At 36.8% G+C, this 16,902-nt stretch overlaps 1 protein-coding gene across 1 annotated transcript in view; it reads right to left on the bottom strand.

Moving 5' to 3' along the window:
• Positions 1 to 16,902, bottom strand: part of LOC136840013 (uncharacterized) — a 96,083-nt gene that overhangs the window by 27,945 nt on the left and 51,236 nt on the right. Inside the window, exons 2-3 of the mRNA XM_067106296.1 lie at positions 11,519 to 11,623; positions 1 to 108 (exon numbers count right to left, since the gene is read on the bottom strand). The exon at positions 1 to 108 is cut by the window's left edge and continues 90 nt beyond it. Coding sequence (XP_066962397.1) covers positions 1 to 108; positions 11,519 to 11,623 — 213 coding nt within the window. The remainder of the gene's footprint in view (positions 109 to 11,518; positions 11,624 to 16,902) is intronic.

The raw sequence follows: 16,902 nt of genomic DNA, 5'->3' as shown, positions 1-16,902 counted from the left end.
CTCCGAAGCGCTGGAGGCAGATGTCTAGGTGCTCGGCTAAGATGCGACCTCCTCTCCTGCCGGCGATTTTCCGGAGTTTGCGTCGCGTCATACGACACAAATCACAGCCTGCGGGAGGAGGAAGAAGAAGAAGAAGATGATGAATCATCGCGAATAGATACAAAAGAAGAAGAAGAAGAAGGGGAGAATTCTGCTCTCTAACTCGATGTGAAGTGATATGGAAAGGGTGAAAAAATTGTTTTACGTTATGATAAGCGGTCCTATAATAGGCCTATACGACAGCAGTTTGTAAGTGGTAGAAACTTTTTTAATATTGTTTCTAATTTGGCAGTGTTTTCGGCTCAGCCTATCAGCAGAATGTATCTACAGAACATGCAAATGTTAAAAAAAGTATAATTAAAATTGCTTTTTGTTAGTCAAGGGACCTCTCTACCTTGTTAAAATTCCATGTGTTTATATTCACACTATTCTAATTATTCTTAATACTAAAAATGGAAACAATAAATATACTGAAGACATGCAAAGTCATAAAATAATCGTAAACGGTCTTACAACTGAAAAAGAAATATCTGTCAGTATTTTGGGTGCCTAAAGACAACCTAGATGGGAGAAACTTGCACTCATGTTGCAGAATGTAAAATAACTTTAAAAGGCTTAGCCTATATACCTAGGGACTTAGAATTCTCAGCGTAGACAGGCAACATTATTTGGAAGAAATTGGTAGGAATAAGGAAAGACAGAATAGACAAGTGTGTGTGTGTGTGTTTGTGGTCAGAAAACAAAAGAACAGGGTAAGGCGTGCAAGAATAGCTAGAGAGATCAGAAGAACAGAACAGATATAAGGATTGCTGGATGCATTAGTAATTTTTTTACGTTTTTCCCAGATTTCTTTAAATTTTGATCCCTAATGAGTTGAGGCCATGGGTTCCTGCGTTGCCAAATTCACATTTTTAGTTTTCTGTAAAAGAAAACTATTGCGGCGGCTTTGTCTGTCCGTCCGCACTTTATTCTGTCGGCACTTTTTTCTATCCGCACTTTTTCTTCTGCACTTTTTCTGTCCGCCCTCAGATCTTAAAAACTACCGAGGCTAGAGGGCTGCAAATTGGCATGTTGATCATCACCCTCCAATCATCAAACCTACCAAATTGCTGCCCTCTAGCCTCAGTAGTTTTTATTTTATCTAAGGTTAAATTTAGCCATGGTCGAGCGTCTGGCACCGTTATAGGTGTCAAACACAGAGCACAACTGGGCCACGGATGAAAGTTTCATGGGCCGCGGCTGAGAGTGTCCTGGGCTGTGAATGAGAGTTTCATACAGCATTATACACTGCACAGAAAACTCAACTGCACCGAAGAAACGCATATTTCACATATTTTGGGATGAAACAGGAAAGGGAGGCCGAGAAGGGGCTGTTTAGATGCGGAAGAGGACTGCACGAGTACATGCAGCATAAAGGTGAGTGGCATAATGTATTCCAGTTAAGGATTAATGCGTGAGGAGCCTTTTATGTAGGTCCAAGTAACAGGTGATATGGAAATTCTCTTAGTAGGGTTCATCCTTCAATGGATGAAGGATGCAGTAACTATTATCTTTTTTCTTCAGGACCTCCCATTGTTAATACTCATATGAGGATTCCCGTCCATCACCCAAAACTTGTTATAGATACTCATATGAGGATTCCCGTCCATCACCCAAAACTTGTTATAGATACTCATATGAGGATTCCCGGCCATTAAAGGTTAAAGAAAACGGGTTGCCTGTGTGGTACACACACATATAAATGCACACACGCACATAAACTATATATGATAATTTCCTCACCTTAATTTTGTGTAAGCTTATAAAAATATGGCACAAAAATAAGGACAAGTCATGGCTTTCCTTATCCTCTGTAACTGTGATTCCGTGAAGTTGATAACTGTGAAATTGCAATTGAAACTTCAACATTTGAAGCATAGATGCAATGCGTTACTATACCCTAACACTATTCCCCTTACATTTTAATACATTTTCATCTATTGATTTAATACATTTTCATCTATTGATTTTTTTTATTTATTTTTTCTTTTGTAATAAGTGAGATCCCTTCTTTCTGTTTTACCTCCTCATACTTATCCCTAATGAACGTCATATTCTCTGGAAGCTTGAATTTCAAGTCAGCAACAATCTGCCCGAATTAAACACACGCCAGCTGTTGTTCCATGGCGTCTTAATGAGGTCAATAGGGTTCATTTTCACCCTGATGCCACCTTAATAATAAGTGCCTGTATTGTTCCATAAGGTGAATAGGGTTTATCTTCTGAATATAATAATAATAATAATAATAATAATAATAATAATAATAATAACAATAATATATATATATATATATATATATATATATATATATATATATATATATATATATATATATATATATATATAGAGAGAGAGAGAGAGAGAGAGAGAGAGAGAGAGAGAGAGAAACAGATGTTAATTCAAAGCGTGCCCAATCTCTTCAAAAGACCAAGGGAACAATTTCATTAGGAAACAAATAACATCCTTTCTTTTCCTCCTCTTCCTTCTCCTTCTCCTCCTCCTCCTTCTTCTTCTTCTCTGTCAGAGGTGACACTTCTCTGACTCCAGCGACGAAAATCAAGGTTAGATATTTGACATTCCGAGCAGACCCCCCTCTAGAGCAATACGAGGAAGGCATAGGAAATCAAGGGCAGGAGTTGCCAAAATAAATTTTTTTAATTTCTCCTTCTTTTGTTTATTTCTTGGATAAATCCTTGTCAAAACTGTCTAATATTTGAAAGAAAATGTGATTTACTTGCTTATTTTTCCAGGTAGATTCTCTTATAAGTATATTGTCCGTTTTAAAAGGCACACTCCAGGCATTTACTTAAAAGGGTGTTTGCGGCGTCCCTTGGGCCCGTAGCTGAACCCACTTTTTTTTTTACCGTTTTACTTGACATCCATTCCCGTTTCCTTTCTTCATTCTTGCTGTCCAACCTCTCTGACTAATACTTTTTACAGCAACTGTAGTGTTTTCTCCCAGTTCCACCTGTAGAGCCTTGTAGCTCATTTTTATTTTCCGGATCTCTATATCTTGCTGTCCAGCCACTCCAACTTCCTTTCTTCACTATCTTAGGCGCCGAATGGCCGAAAGTGACCCAATGCTTGGCTTGACAGCCTAAATTTCATAAATCAGTCAATCATTGTGAAAGCTGCTATTGCATCTTTCAATCTTCTGAAAATGGCTTGCAACAAACCTTAGAAGTCTGGGGTAATAGGTCGTAACGAGACCTGAGAGCAAACCTAGGTAAATAATGATGGCATTCCTTTTGTTGCACTCTCTCTCTCTCTCTCTCTCTCTCTCTCTCTCTCTCTCTCTCTCTCTCTCTCTCTCTATCTCTCTCTATATCTCTCTATATCTATATATATATATATATATATATATATATATATATATATATATATATACTGTATGGGAAAATTGTATAAATCTATAACTAACATCCCCTTCAAATTACAATATATATATATATATATATATATATAAATCTATATATCCCCTTCAAATTACAATATATATATATATACATACATATATAAAATATATATAAATAATAACACAAGAAAATTCCCAGTTACAAATTCACAAACAACGTAATACAAAACAAGCTAAATCTGTATTTTACACCCTCTTCAAACTACTGTACCATAGCCTCGAATCTTCCCGTACTCAAGGACTATCAAGTAATCACTTCTCGCGAACTATCAATAAAGTAGCGAGAAGGGGGAAACGGTCCCTCATTTGCATAATCGATTTACAGATCGACCCTCTTCCCATTCTTAACGTCGGATGGACCTTTAATCGACGAAGTTCTCCAGAGCAACAGGCGTAATCGATTTTGAAGACAATCGGTACAGTAGTTTTTCGAAATAATTTGCTTTGCCTAAATTTATATACATACATACATACATATATACATACATATATATATATATATATATATATATATATATATATATATATATATATATATATATATGCTTAATATTCAGTTATGGTCAGTTAAATTAACAGTTTTAAAACCAGTAGCACCAGACAAGCTGCCTCTTCCCATTTCTAATCCGTTGAATTCAGCAATTCTCTAAGGGTTATATGGTTCAGTGGCTCCTTTTGCTTTCTCCAAGCTTTTGGAACTCTTACCATGCTTCTATTTTTCGTGAACCCTATAACTTTCCTTTCCTTCAGAATGCCGAGGGACTTATCTCCTTCGTGGTAAGGCATTAGGTAACTTGTTCCACTGATTCTTGGCCTCTGAGATGATGATTAGGCAATATAAGGCAGTCAATAGTTTCAATTTTAGCAGTCGGTACATTGATGCTAAATTCATACCTTATAAAATTAACAGTAAATCTTTAGGCCCTCTATAAGATATATATAATTCTCTGATTTTAAAACCGATAGAGCTATGTTTTATACAGTGGTACTTGGATAAGGTACTACTACAAAGGGCCATACACACTACCTATATAGATATGTAAAAAAAATGTATAATTAAACAATAAACCATTCCTTAAATACGTATTACGTATATCTCATTTCCCTGAAGGCAGCAATAGAAGGCTACCTAAAAAAAATGTCATTTAAAAACACAGGTAGATCTTGCTTATGACGTATCTTTCTTACGCAACCCGTCTCGATTCTTTATGTGGCAAATAAATTCTCCCAGTTTCCTAACGAAAAGGAAAAAACCTGAAAATTCTTGTTTAGTTTACCATAAATCCATTGGCAATGGTTTACATGTTCTATGAAGCACACTCCATTTTCTTTTAAACAACCAACGGTAACTTGCTCAAGAACCAAGGTAGCAAGGCTAATCAGGCTAGGCTGAGATAAGCACCTTGAGCTAATTCATCAGCAAACTTCTCAAGGAAATCTGTAGTAGTCAAAAGCGAATTAGATGCCTAATTGGTCTTAAAAGAATTAAGATCCTAATGAATCATATGGAAAAGTGTTCCAAGAACTGTTTTTTGGGCAATAATGCTGCCAAGGAAAGAGTATGCTAAGATCTGGGTAGCCAACAGTATAACTCCACAAGGACAATCTAGCCTAACAGTTCCTAAATATGGCATACTGATGAGGTACAATAGGGAAAGCAAACGTGAAAATCGGTAAAGCCATGAATAAGACCGGGTATAAAATTTAGGCTTAGACATTAAAAACCAAGGTAGCTAGGCCAATAAGTCTAGGCTAAGCTAAACACCAGAGTTAGTTCATCATCAAACTCCTCAAGGAAATCTGTAGACGCAGCTCGAATCAGATGCCTTATTGGCCTTCAAAGAACAATCATAATGAATATGAAAGAAATTATAATAAAGGCAAAGGATTTGTCAGGGGCAAAATTGTCGTATTAGGGCAGCAATGTTCCCCATAGGAGGGAATGTAGCCGAGGAATTCCCGGGTATGACATACATGAGGCAAGATGAATTCGTTCAAATTGAGGATTTTACTTAGGAAGGACATGATTTTTTCTGTATTTTGTAATTCAATTGCATAATTTATTACAAACCGCACTTACTGCAAATAAGGAAGGATCCAGCTGGTTTTTCTATTTCGTCATTACCGTGTTTAGTGCTACTGACTTTGTTTGTTGAAAATTTAGGGCAGAGTCAGCAGCTAGGAATTATCAATTTACAACACGCATCAGATTATCTTATAAGCACGAAGTATCCAAAGGTACTCTCTGAAAGTGAAGAACATCCTGTAAAAAAAAGGCAATATTTCTCACAGGGCAACTTCTTGGTACTAGGGTGACGAACGTAAAAAATTATGAAAACTTACAAACTCTGGTCTCAGAGTTTTCACAAGTAGGCAACTATGATACGCCACACTATTCTTCAATCTACGACCTTAGGCTCATAGATAATGGAACTCAACTTGAGGGGAAGCGAAGATTTCAACCATTAACCTAGGGTCTCAGAGGGTTACGCAAGTGTAAAATTTATTAGAAAGACCTCAACAATTGTTTCATTTACTAAAGAAAATCAAATGACTAGCATACCGTCACTTCTAGTAAAAATACACAGTAAACTTTGCATTTAGGACGTATAAGCATTTCATAATAATGCACACAGCCTGCAGTTGACTCAAAAAGAATTTCTTTAAAGCCACTCACAGACGAGGAGAGAGCACAGAAATGATCAAACCATAAATATGTGGAACTGAATGATACCACCGTGAAGACCCATTAGACTGACAACCATTCATATTCCCAGAAGGTTCGACCGTATTGGCGTGTGGCCTACCCAAACCTGCTCTTCAGGCCGGTAATTCAGAGCCGATTTCTCGAAAACAGGAAGAGAGCCGTTGTAAAAGGCATACCCCTTACAGTAGTACTATTATTACTACTACTACTACTATCACTAAGGACACGTTTGCTAAGATTCCGTCAGTTATGAGACTCAATCCTAAAAAGACTCTGTCCTAAATGGTTTGCCTTTTTATAAAGGCAAATCCCTACATGGTACCAGAACTACTATCACTGACACTGAGGACAAGTTGGCTAAGATTTCGCCAGATGTAATACTCTGTCCTTAATAGACTCATTCCGAAATCTTACATGAACACAGAACAGTGAATTATCACCAATACTAAGAAAATAATACAGATAATATAATCAGAATGAATATAAAAAAACGAACGTAACCAAAGGACTTGACCAACGCCGGTAACATACTTCTGACCCGCTGAGCTATACGAATACCCTCATTACAAGGCCGTAAAAGTCAACTCTGTACTTTCCCCAACATGCAGAGGTTTTTTCCCTGTAGCCGCTACCTCCTCTGAGATGGGTATTCACCGCTGCCACGTGTGGGGAAAACCTCCGATAAAAAAAAGGGTTGGGGAAAAACTTTGATGAGAGAGAGAGAGAGAGAGAGAGAGAGAGAGAGAGAGAGAGAGAGAGAGAGAGAGAGTGAGGTCAGGTAACTTTCGTTATCAACCCTGACTAGATTCAGGGTGATTGGGTTCAGCCTAAAACTCGATTATATATATAATATACACACACATACACACACATACACACACACACACACACAAACATGAATATAGGATATGTTGTGTGTATAGATACAGCCCCACTGATGCAATGAGCTTAGAAGGTGTTCTTAAACATACATAAAAAAAGAGAGGCAACATATTTCCTAATCGCTCGAAAAATAAGTTTTACACGTTTTCTCTCATTTCCTGATCTTGCTCTGTTACGACAGTTGCCTACCTAAGGTTCTGGTTCGCCGAGGCAAAAAAGTAAACAAATAAATCAATGAATATATAAATAAAAGTTGAATTTACCATTGCAAATGTGCCTTCAGATTTCAGGCGAGATTGTTACGTGCAAACGAACAATCAAATGATACAGCACAGTCAACAGAACAGGCCCTTTTAAGGTCTAAATTTTTGAAAAGCTGTGTCAGACTACAAAAATGTCATTAAAACCACAAGAATACAGTTAAATTCAAATAATCTATATGAGCGCGATAAAAACAACATACACCGTTGACAACGCAACAGAAAAATGCTACGAAAACCAAAAGCAAAGGAGGAAGGAGCAAGTTTACATGAAACAATCACATATAAGCAACAGGCAGACTCTCAGCGCTGCCAAAAACACCAGCTGCCTACTGCTGTGTTATATTTGACAGAGCTGGGAAGGGGGGTGATTTCGTCATGTTAACATGTTAAATTACGCAGATACTTATAAAGCGGGATAAAGTTCGAAGCCTGAATAAAATAAGAAGTAACTTTATGTATAAGGTGTGAAATTACAGCCATCTTTCGTGGCAAAATAAGTCAACATAGGTCTAGGGTAGACGAACCATTCCCTCACATGCTCTCTCGTTTTCTGGCAGCTCTTTCAGTGTTTACTTTGACGCTGCTTAGTGAGGGACTTTACCTACGAGATTCAACAATGTAGCAAAGCAAACTTTAAAACGGTTTTTAGTTTTTTTTTTTTAATATCAACAGTGAATGAATGGCAGCTCTGGGGAGGTTGCTGAAGATCCGGAATGCGAAATATGCGAGATTTACCGAGAAGTGGTGCCCCCCACCAGCGCGAAAGTGTTGTGATAATGATTTGGGCATGGGGTTAGGGGTGGGCATAATACTGCACTCCAATAGGGTGCCAAGAAGCAGCTTCCGATACCCACAGGAGGAAGATATGCACTTCCGTTTCGTTGTAGTGAACTCCGGAATGACAATAGCAAGGTGGTTGTTCTGTGGGCGTTGCCTAATACGGCAAGAGAGGCAGCTCTCTTGAGCAAGTTTGTTAGACTTATACCTCGTGATTTATGCCAGATTAACAGGGTCTAATGTTGGTCTAAGTCTCTGCAAGCGATAACACAGAACAAAAACGTAATTACTGAAAGAATTCGTGTTAAAATACTCAAAGAATTCATATCCCCCATCTGGCAATTTGAGAGGAAACTCTCTTGAGCAAGATTAGTAGACCCATACCTCATATTTCAGCCCAAACTGACAGGACCAGTTTTGGTCTAGGTCTCCCCATGGGGTAACAAAACAAAACGTAAATATTAGAAGAATTTACTTTAAAAGAATTTATATTAAAGGAATTCATATCCCATATTGGTCTGGGGTTTTCCAAGGGAATATTCAAAGTATTCATGTCCCCACTACAAATAAAAGCGCAGGAACCACCGCTTGCCAAAAAATTAATTGATGTTACCTCACACGACCTCAGTCACACCTAGCCATGGGGTCGGGCTGTCGTAGGTATTGCCGAGAGCATTAAAAGCCGCGATTTAATATCATGCGCCATTTTTCAGCGACGTGGGAGAGAATGGGAGAGAGAGACACCTGAATGAAGAAAGGAATAGGGTAATTGCTAGGAATTTCCCCAAGATTGTAAAACGGCTATTGACCTTCACTAAGAAAGTCACCCAAGGTCGGGTGGGTGTTATTATGAAATAGTGAATGTATTAGTTTTTCGTATATCTAATGTAGTATGTTGAAACATATGCACTCACATGTGTGATTGTGTTTGTGTTCATTCACTTAAAAATCTAAAAAATAAGAACAAATTTGGAAACTAGGCCTAAATTTTAACCGAGAGAGTGAGTTATTGAATTCTGCGTCAGGTCATTAAAAACACTACATTATCTTCATCAGATTATGTACGGAATTGTCACATGTGTTTACCACTTGGAAATCATTCATAGTAAATACTCAAAGGCCTTTAGTTTTTCTTTTTAAATAGGACCTAAATGATTTTGGCTACAAAAGTTAAAAATGTTTCCATGAAACATTCGTCATCAAACATGCCTTTACACCTTGTACGAGTATATACAGTATATAATTAATTATTTAACGGAAATTAGGCCTAATTCCCCACCAGTGACATCTCGGAGAGATTACAACTTGCCACCCAACTCATTACTGAAAATATTTCTTTAACATCAGATATCGTATACACACACACACATAAATGATGAATTTATAAGTTCATGGTAGACTTCGAAGGTGTAGCAATGCACTTACTGATGTCTTTTGTGGATGAAACAAAGTCTGGGCTCACCATAAGTTGAAACTTTAAATAGTAAACCGTACAAGAAAAAACAATTTAGCAATTACCTTTAGTAAGAGCTCTGTGCCTGATACTTGCCAAGTCTTCTGTAGCCGGTTAATTTAGCTCGTCGTTTACAGGAATCTTGTCCACCACACTAAATCATGCCCCAGTGCAAAATCTCTTAATAACAGACAGATCTTCTTGCGTCACGATGACTGTTATATAGGCCTAGTCTCTCTCTCGGTACTTGAAAAATCATTCTTTGGCGGTTAATGGAGCGTAGCAGTTTTCCTTAATTGACGGAAGTTACTTCCAATCAACTTTATGAATATATCAGCTAAGTTAAATTATAATTCTTTTTGGTATAAATTTCTGACATTGGTTCCCTGGTATTAAAAAAAAGCTTCCACAGCACGTATCTGGCACCGGAAGACTAGATAAGGCTTTGTATTTTTTGCCTATGGACCATGCAATGAAAACATAGGCCTATAATGTGTTAAATTATTCCTTCAAATGTGGTAAAACGCCTTGGTAACGACCTCTTATATTCTTAGAACTCATCTGTTACACAAGCAAAAATATTATTCAGCTGTATTTTGTGCTCTTCAAAGCACAACTTAAAAAAATAAAAGGGCGAAACTTGCACAAGAGGTAGGCTAAGCGAAAGGTATTTTGTCTTACAACGTTTTCATCAAAATAACGAAAATAAGCCATTGCTAAAGTGTTGTTATTCACGAATGTTTACTAATGAACTTGCAACGGAAATGATCTTGTTTGAAGTGTTGATCTCGGCTGCTTTTCAATGGCAATAAGCCATATCATCAGTGCCTTATTCGCACTGCTTTTAAAAATGGCTGCTGGATTATCATGCTTCACAACTGATTTGAGGGCTCCAATCTTGTATTAAACCACTTTTCAATAATACTATGGGCTCCTCCATTTTCAGCAGTGGGTCTAGCTATTTGATTTTGTGGGTTTTTAAACTGCTCATGGATATCTTTGTGTTATAATAGAGGTTTATTCTTTCTGTTAGCGTTTGGTGCTTGCTTATGTTACCTTGTAACCGGAATGTCTTCACTGTACCAAATAAATTACGGGTTTCTAAGCGCACAGGCCTGATTATCCTGAGAGCAGATTCTGAAGACAATTGCTCGATAACCCAGTAGTATATAAACACTCACAAAACACAGAAAATAAGGTAGGAACTCTTCGAAACACGTACACAATAGAAACTAAACAACGAAACTAGTTTAGACCAAAGTAACCAACAGCTTAACCAAATTGGGTCGGCTATCAGCGACACTTCAAACGTCGCTTACTATTCAGAACTTTGGTATATTATGAAGTCAGTTACTTTTCCGTTTAACTAGCAAAGGCCATCCATAAACAGTGGATCTATACTTTTTTTTTTAGAGTGAAATATACTATATAAAAATTCCTGTCGTGCCCAGTCGTATTCTGCAAGACAAAACACCGCCCACTTGATATCACAAAACACGGGAGACAAAACATTCTACATTAGGACTAAGAAGGGTAAAACTGTTTTGATATATAGCGACCAGTCTTCTTTTCTTGCTGACAAGCTATTATACCTATCTCATTAAATCATATTAAGGCATCACTTACATGAAGACATTATAATAAGTGTTTGTAATAACGGTTTTCATTTGCAGTTACAAATTACCGTTTGCACAACTTATCTCTCACTCGTGAGGAAGGAGTCTGAATGACTGACTGATTGATAGTGAGTTATCTGTCGTTACGGGGCAGAAAAGAGGAAAGGAAGACCTCAAAATGACTAAGAAGATAGAATGCAAAAGACTATGTATACCAGATAAGTATTTCGCAATGTCTGTAGGAATGTGCAACTAATTTCTGATAGGCTAAGCTTTATGTATAGGCCTACGAAGTGGCTAAACGTACCAAGACTCTTTCTTTCTTACCTGTATCTGGGAGATCCTTACTGTCTATTTTGGCTTTGATGCGGAATTCCTTCTGAATCCAGTTTAACCACGAGGAAATGTGGTTTGCGTTCCATTCGCGCGGATCTGAAAAGATGAACAACGTTATTGATAATGTTATTGAATCATTTTGATACGTGAATGACAATCACACATTTTCACTGGGATGAAAATGTTTGTAGGCCTATTGAAGACAAAGTAAATATGACAGATACTACCGTAACTATGATTAAACTGCTGTTATCAAGAGCTTTAAAAATTATCACTAGGTTATATAATTTTCTTAAGTTACGTAAATGAATAAATAAACAAGCATGTTTACAAAACATGTATATGAACCAAGCTGGAGTTGGACAGCTAGGCCAACCTCCCAGAGCCACAAAAGATAATTTCTTTCCACGAAACTTTTGGCGTACGGCATGTAGCAAATTTTCTCATGAAATCATACGCAAAACCCCAAATTCGCTTTGCACCTCGCGGAGGGCGAAAATGATGTTACCACCTACCAGAACTTGTAAAAAAAAGGAAGAAGAAGAAGAAGAAGAAGAAAAAGAAGAAAAATATCTGTTTCACATGCCATAACCGTAAGCATTCCGTTTTCTCCGAATCGTGTGGTGGTTACACCCTCCCTCCCCCTCCCCCCTTTCACTCAACCGCCCACAGCATACTCAATGGCATAGTTGGCAAAGGCTGAAGAAGAATCCCCGGAAAGGTACATCATACGCAGAGGGGAGGAGGGGGAGGAGGGAGAGAGGGGGGACCACGAGGTATGTGGAGGGATAGAGGGGGCAGGAGGAAGAGGGTGAGGAAGGCGTGTTTGGATCGGGGGTGGGAGGGAGGGAGGGGAGAGAGCGATGCTTCCCAGAAACCGATAGTTGCCAATGAGATTGACTTACGGAGAAACCTCCTCTCCCGCGGATTATCATACTCCAATTCAGGTGGTTCTATCGGTGATTTTATCAACGAAAATAACAGGTGGGGGTGCATGTGCGCGCGCTTAGGCACGCTTAAGCCTGCTTCTAGTCTTAGCAGCGCAGGGTGTTGGTTTAGGGTCGTAACTGAAAGCAGGAAGCTTACAAATGAATGAAGGAAGGCCAGAGTGGTTCTAAGAGTATTTGGATTGAGGGTGCAACTTGCACCGGACTTAGCTCTATTTCTAGCGGCAATTGAACATTAATGTGTCCGAAAAAGTCAACCGATTATTACTTTTTCAATGAAACACTTAACTAGAATCCAAATCCCCTCTAAGAACAAATATTATAAGTTAATTCTTGTAAAGATCAGTGACGTCAAGAAAATAATATAAATTGCTTTTGATATACATTATGTTCCTATAATGACTTTCATTGTTGAGGATCGCTGCAATAATGGCAAACAAACAAAAACAAATGGTTTTGTTTGAAGGTTTTAGCAAAGAAACACAAACCAAAAGAGAAATATGCAAAGGAATTTGCATAGATAATATGGGCCAATTAATTTGTATATCCGGTACCATACATTTTTAGTATAATGATTTGTTTTGGCAAATCTGACCAAACAATACATTTATTCGCTCTAAAGCTAATGCATTTAAGGATATATATACATATATATATTATATATATATGTATATATGTATATATATATATATATATATATATATATATATATATATATATATATATATATATATTATTGTGTATTGACTATATGAAGCATCTTATTTCTTGGAAATATTCTGCACAGGAGGTTCATCCCTGTATTCAGCTGTTTAGGGACAAACACAAATACCAGCGATTTATTTATTTATTGTAAAGACCCAAAAAAGATATATAGGCAAATTAAAGTACAAACACAATAAACAGCAGTTTATTTATTTAGTGTAATGACCAAAAAACAAAAGAAAGATAAGTAAATAAAAGTATAAACACAACAAACAGCTGTTTATTTATTTATCGCAATGACCAAAAATAGAAAGATAACTGAATTAAAGCGTAAACGCAATAAACAGCCGTTTATTAATTTATTGTAATGCCAGTAAAAGATATATAAGTAAATTAAAATATGAATGCAATAAACAGTGGTTTACTAATTTATTGTGATGACTCTCCCAAAAACGAAAGAAAGATAAGTATATTGAATTATAAAAGCAATGAACAGCTATCTATTTGTTTATTTTAATGATCCAAAAACGATATATAAATAAATTGAAGTACAAATGCAATAAACAGTGGTTTATTGATTTACTGTCATAACCAATAAACATAAGATAAATAAATGAGAGTAAAACACAATTAACAGCAATTTATTGATTTACTGCCATAACCAACAAACATAAAAGATAAATAAATTAAAGAACGCAATCAACAGCGATTTATTTACTTAATGTAATAACCAATAAACATAAAAGATTAAATAAAGTAAAGTAAAAACCCAGTGACCAGCGACTCATCTAATTGTTTATTTATTTTTGGTCGTGAACCTCTCACAAACAAAAACAAAAAACCAGAGAGAGAGAGAGAGAGAGAGAGAGAGAGAGAGGAGAGAGGAAAAAAATTATATTCTCACGAATCATGATGAATCACGTATTAATCACCAGAGTTTGTTCTTCGGGTACTCGCGCACTCAGCCGACAAGACTTAACGTCACGCTACGCAAAGTGATTCGCATTTTCCTCAAAGATTTTAAAGAAAAAAACAAGTAAAAAATGCGCCGAAGTGTCTTCGGCTCAATCGAGTTTTCTGTACAGCCGCTACAGCGTATAATCATGAGCAGCGGCCCATGAAACTTTAACCACGACTCGGTGGTGGCCTATCCTATATCGTTGCCAGAAGCATGATTATGGCTAACTTTAACCTCAAATAAAATAAAAACTACTGAGGGTAGAGGGCTGCAATTTGGTGTGTTTGATGATTGGAGGGTGGATGATCAACATACCAATTTGCAGCCCTCTAGGCTCAGTAGTTTTTAAGATGTGAGGGCGGACAGAGAAAGTGCGGACAGAGAAAGTGCGGACGGACAGACAAAGCCGGCACAATAGTTTTCTTTTACAGAAAACTAAAAAAACACATTGCTAAGAGATTGGTGGCAATAATCCTAAAGAAACTGAGATTACAGGAGATTACAGGGATGACTATGAAAAGGATGATTTAGGATTTCAACATCCCCCTTTTTTCAGCATAACATAAATCTCCCTCGAGATTCAGATATAAAGTCCCCCCAAAAAAATCCTTTTCTAAGAAATCCGCGATGATTTAGGGTTTACGTTAAGTGATTCGTTTTCTCCTAAAACATTTTAGATAATTGAAAGAAGAGACAAAAAAATATTACCAGGAGCTTGGTGACGATAACAACAAAGAAGATTGAGATTACAGGAGATTACAGGGCAGACTATGAATAGGATGATTTAGGATTTAAATCCCTCTTTTATCGAAACATAAATCTCCATATAGACTTAGCTACAAAGCAAAAAATAAAAAAATCCTTTCTAAGAATGGGTGACAGTCGCAAATGAGATGGGATTACAGGAGATTACAGGGCAGACTATGAATAGGATGATTTAGGATTTAAATCCCTTTTTTTATAGAAACGTAAATCTCCATCTAGACTGATCTTCAGAGCAAAGAAATAAAAGAATCCTTTCTAAGAAATCCATGATGATTTACGATTTAAATCCCTCTTTTAGCCTCACATTAATCTCCATCTGGACTCAGCTACAGAGGAAAAAAATCCAAGGAATCCGTGATGATTTATGATTTAAATCCCTCTTGTTAGCAAAACATAAATCTCCATCTAGGCTCGGGTAAAGAGAAAAAAAAGAGAAAAAATCCTTTCTAAGAGATCCATGATGATTTAGGATTTAAAATACTATTTTATCAGAAAAGAAATCTCTATCTAGGCTTATCTACAGAGAGAGAGAGAGAGAGAGAGAGAGAGAGAGAGAGAGAGAGAGAGAGAGAGATCCTTTCTAAGAAATCCGTGATGATTTAGGATTTAAATCGCTCTTCATAAGCAAAACATAAATCTACATGTAGTCTCAGCTACAAAAAAAAAAAAAAAAATCCTTTCTAGTAAATCCGTGATGATTTAGGATTTAAATCCTCTTCATAAGCAAAACATAAATCTACATGTAGTCTCAGCTACAAAGCAAAAAAAAAGGAAAACCCTTTCTAATAAATCTGTGATGATTTAGGATTTAAATCCCTCTTCATAAGCAAAACATAAATCCACATGTAGTCTCAGCTATAAAAAAGGAAAATCCTTTCTAATAAATCCGTGATGATTTACGATTTAAATCCCTCTTCATAAGCAAAACATAAATCCACATGTAGTCTCAGCTACAGAACCAAAAAAAGAAAAAGGAAAATCCTTTCTAAGAAATCCGTGAGTCACATGAACGAACGGATGCATCTCCTCTGAACGGAGTATCCTATAATCTTGTCAAGGGTCCTGGCGACGAGCGAAGTCCTACTATAACTCACTCTCTTTAACCGCCCCCGTTCCCCCCAGGGGAAACCCAGGGACACCCATGACCCCTGAGGATGACTGCGGTGACTCCTAGTCAGGCAATAAACAAACTACTGTGTCTTCTTCTTCTTCTTCTCTCTTTCTCGGTTCGTCATAGGTCGTCGGTTGAGTTACTGCGCATGCGCTTGATCAACTCTACGAGGTCGTTAATGGAGGAAATTGACAGAATAGCTATTTTTTTTGGCAGTGAAGGTCAGTTTGTTACCCTGCTAGGTTTGGAAGGTCATGTGGCCTACTTGCTTGTAAGTGGATGTAGTTTATGTATATATATATATATATATATATATATATATATATATATATATATATATATATATATATATATATATATATACATATACATATATATGTATATTTACATATAGGTATATATAAATGTATATATATTTATATATATATATATATATATATATATATATATATATATATATATATATATATATATATATATATATATATATATATACATATATAAATTATTAGCGTGCGTCATATATTTTACTTTATATTAATAATAAACACTGGCTCATGTACAAGTTATTGCAATGGATTAATTCCAGCTAAAGTTAAACTGGGAATTGCAACATGAAACATTAATCTGTCTTTCCTGATGACGTAGACTCAAGTCTTCATATGTTTTCTATTTTTGCTAAACAAATCAGAAAGACAGGAGGAGGAGGAGGAGGAGGAGGAGGAGGAGGAGGAGGAGGAGGAGGAGGAGGAGGAGGAGGAGGAGGAGGAGGAAGGAAGAGAAAGGAATTATATATAATTTTAGAAAACAATAAAAATCAAATTCTGTGACACCCGACTGGGGAACTTGCCTCAGCGACAGAGTTTGGCGCCTAAACTCATCGGCAAAG

Source organism: Macrobrachium rosenbergii, chromosome 7 (assembly GCF_040412425.1).
Source record: "Macrobrachium rosenbergii isolate ZJJX-2024 chromosome 7, ASM4041242v1, whole genome shotgun sequence".
Lineage (NCBI taxonomy): Eukaryota > Metazoa > Arthropoda > Malacostraca > Decapoda > Palaemonidae > Macrobrachium > Macrobrachium rosenbergii.
The sequence above is the reverse complement of the archived record's forward strand: the minus strand, read 5'-3'. Positions and strand labels throughout refer to the sequence as shown.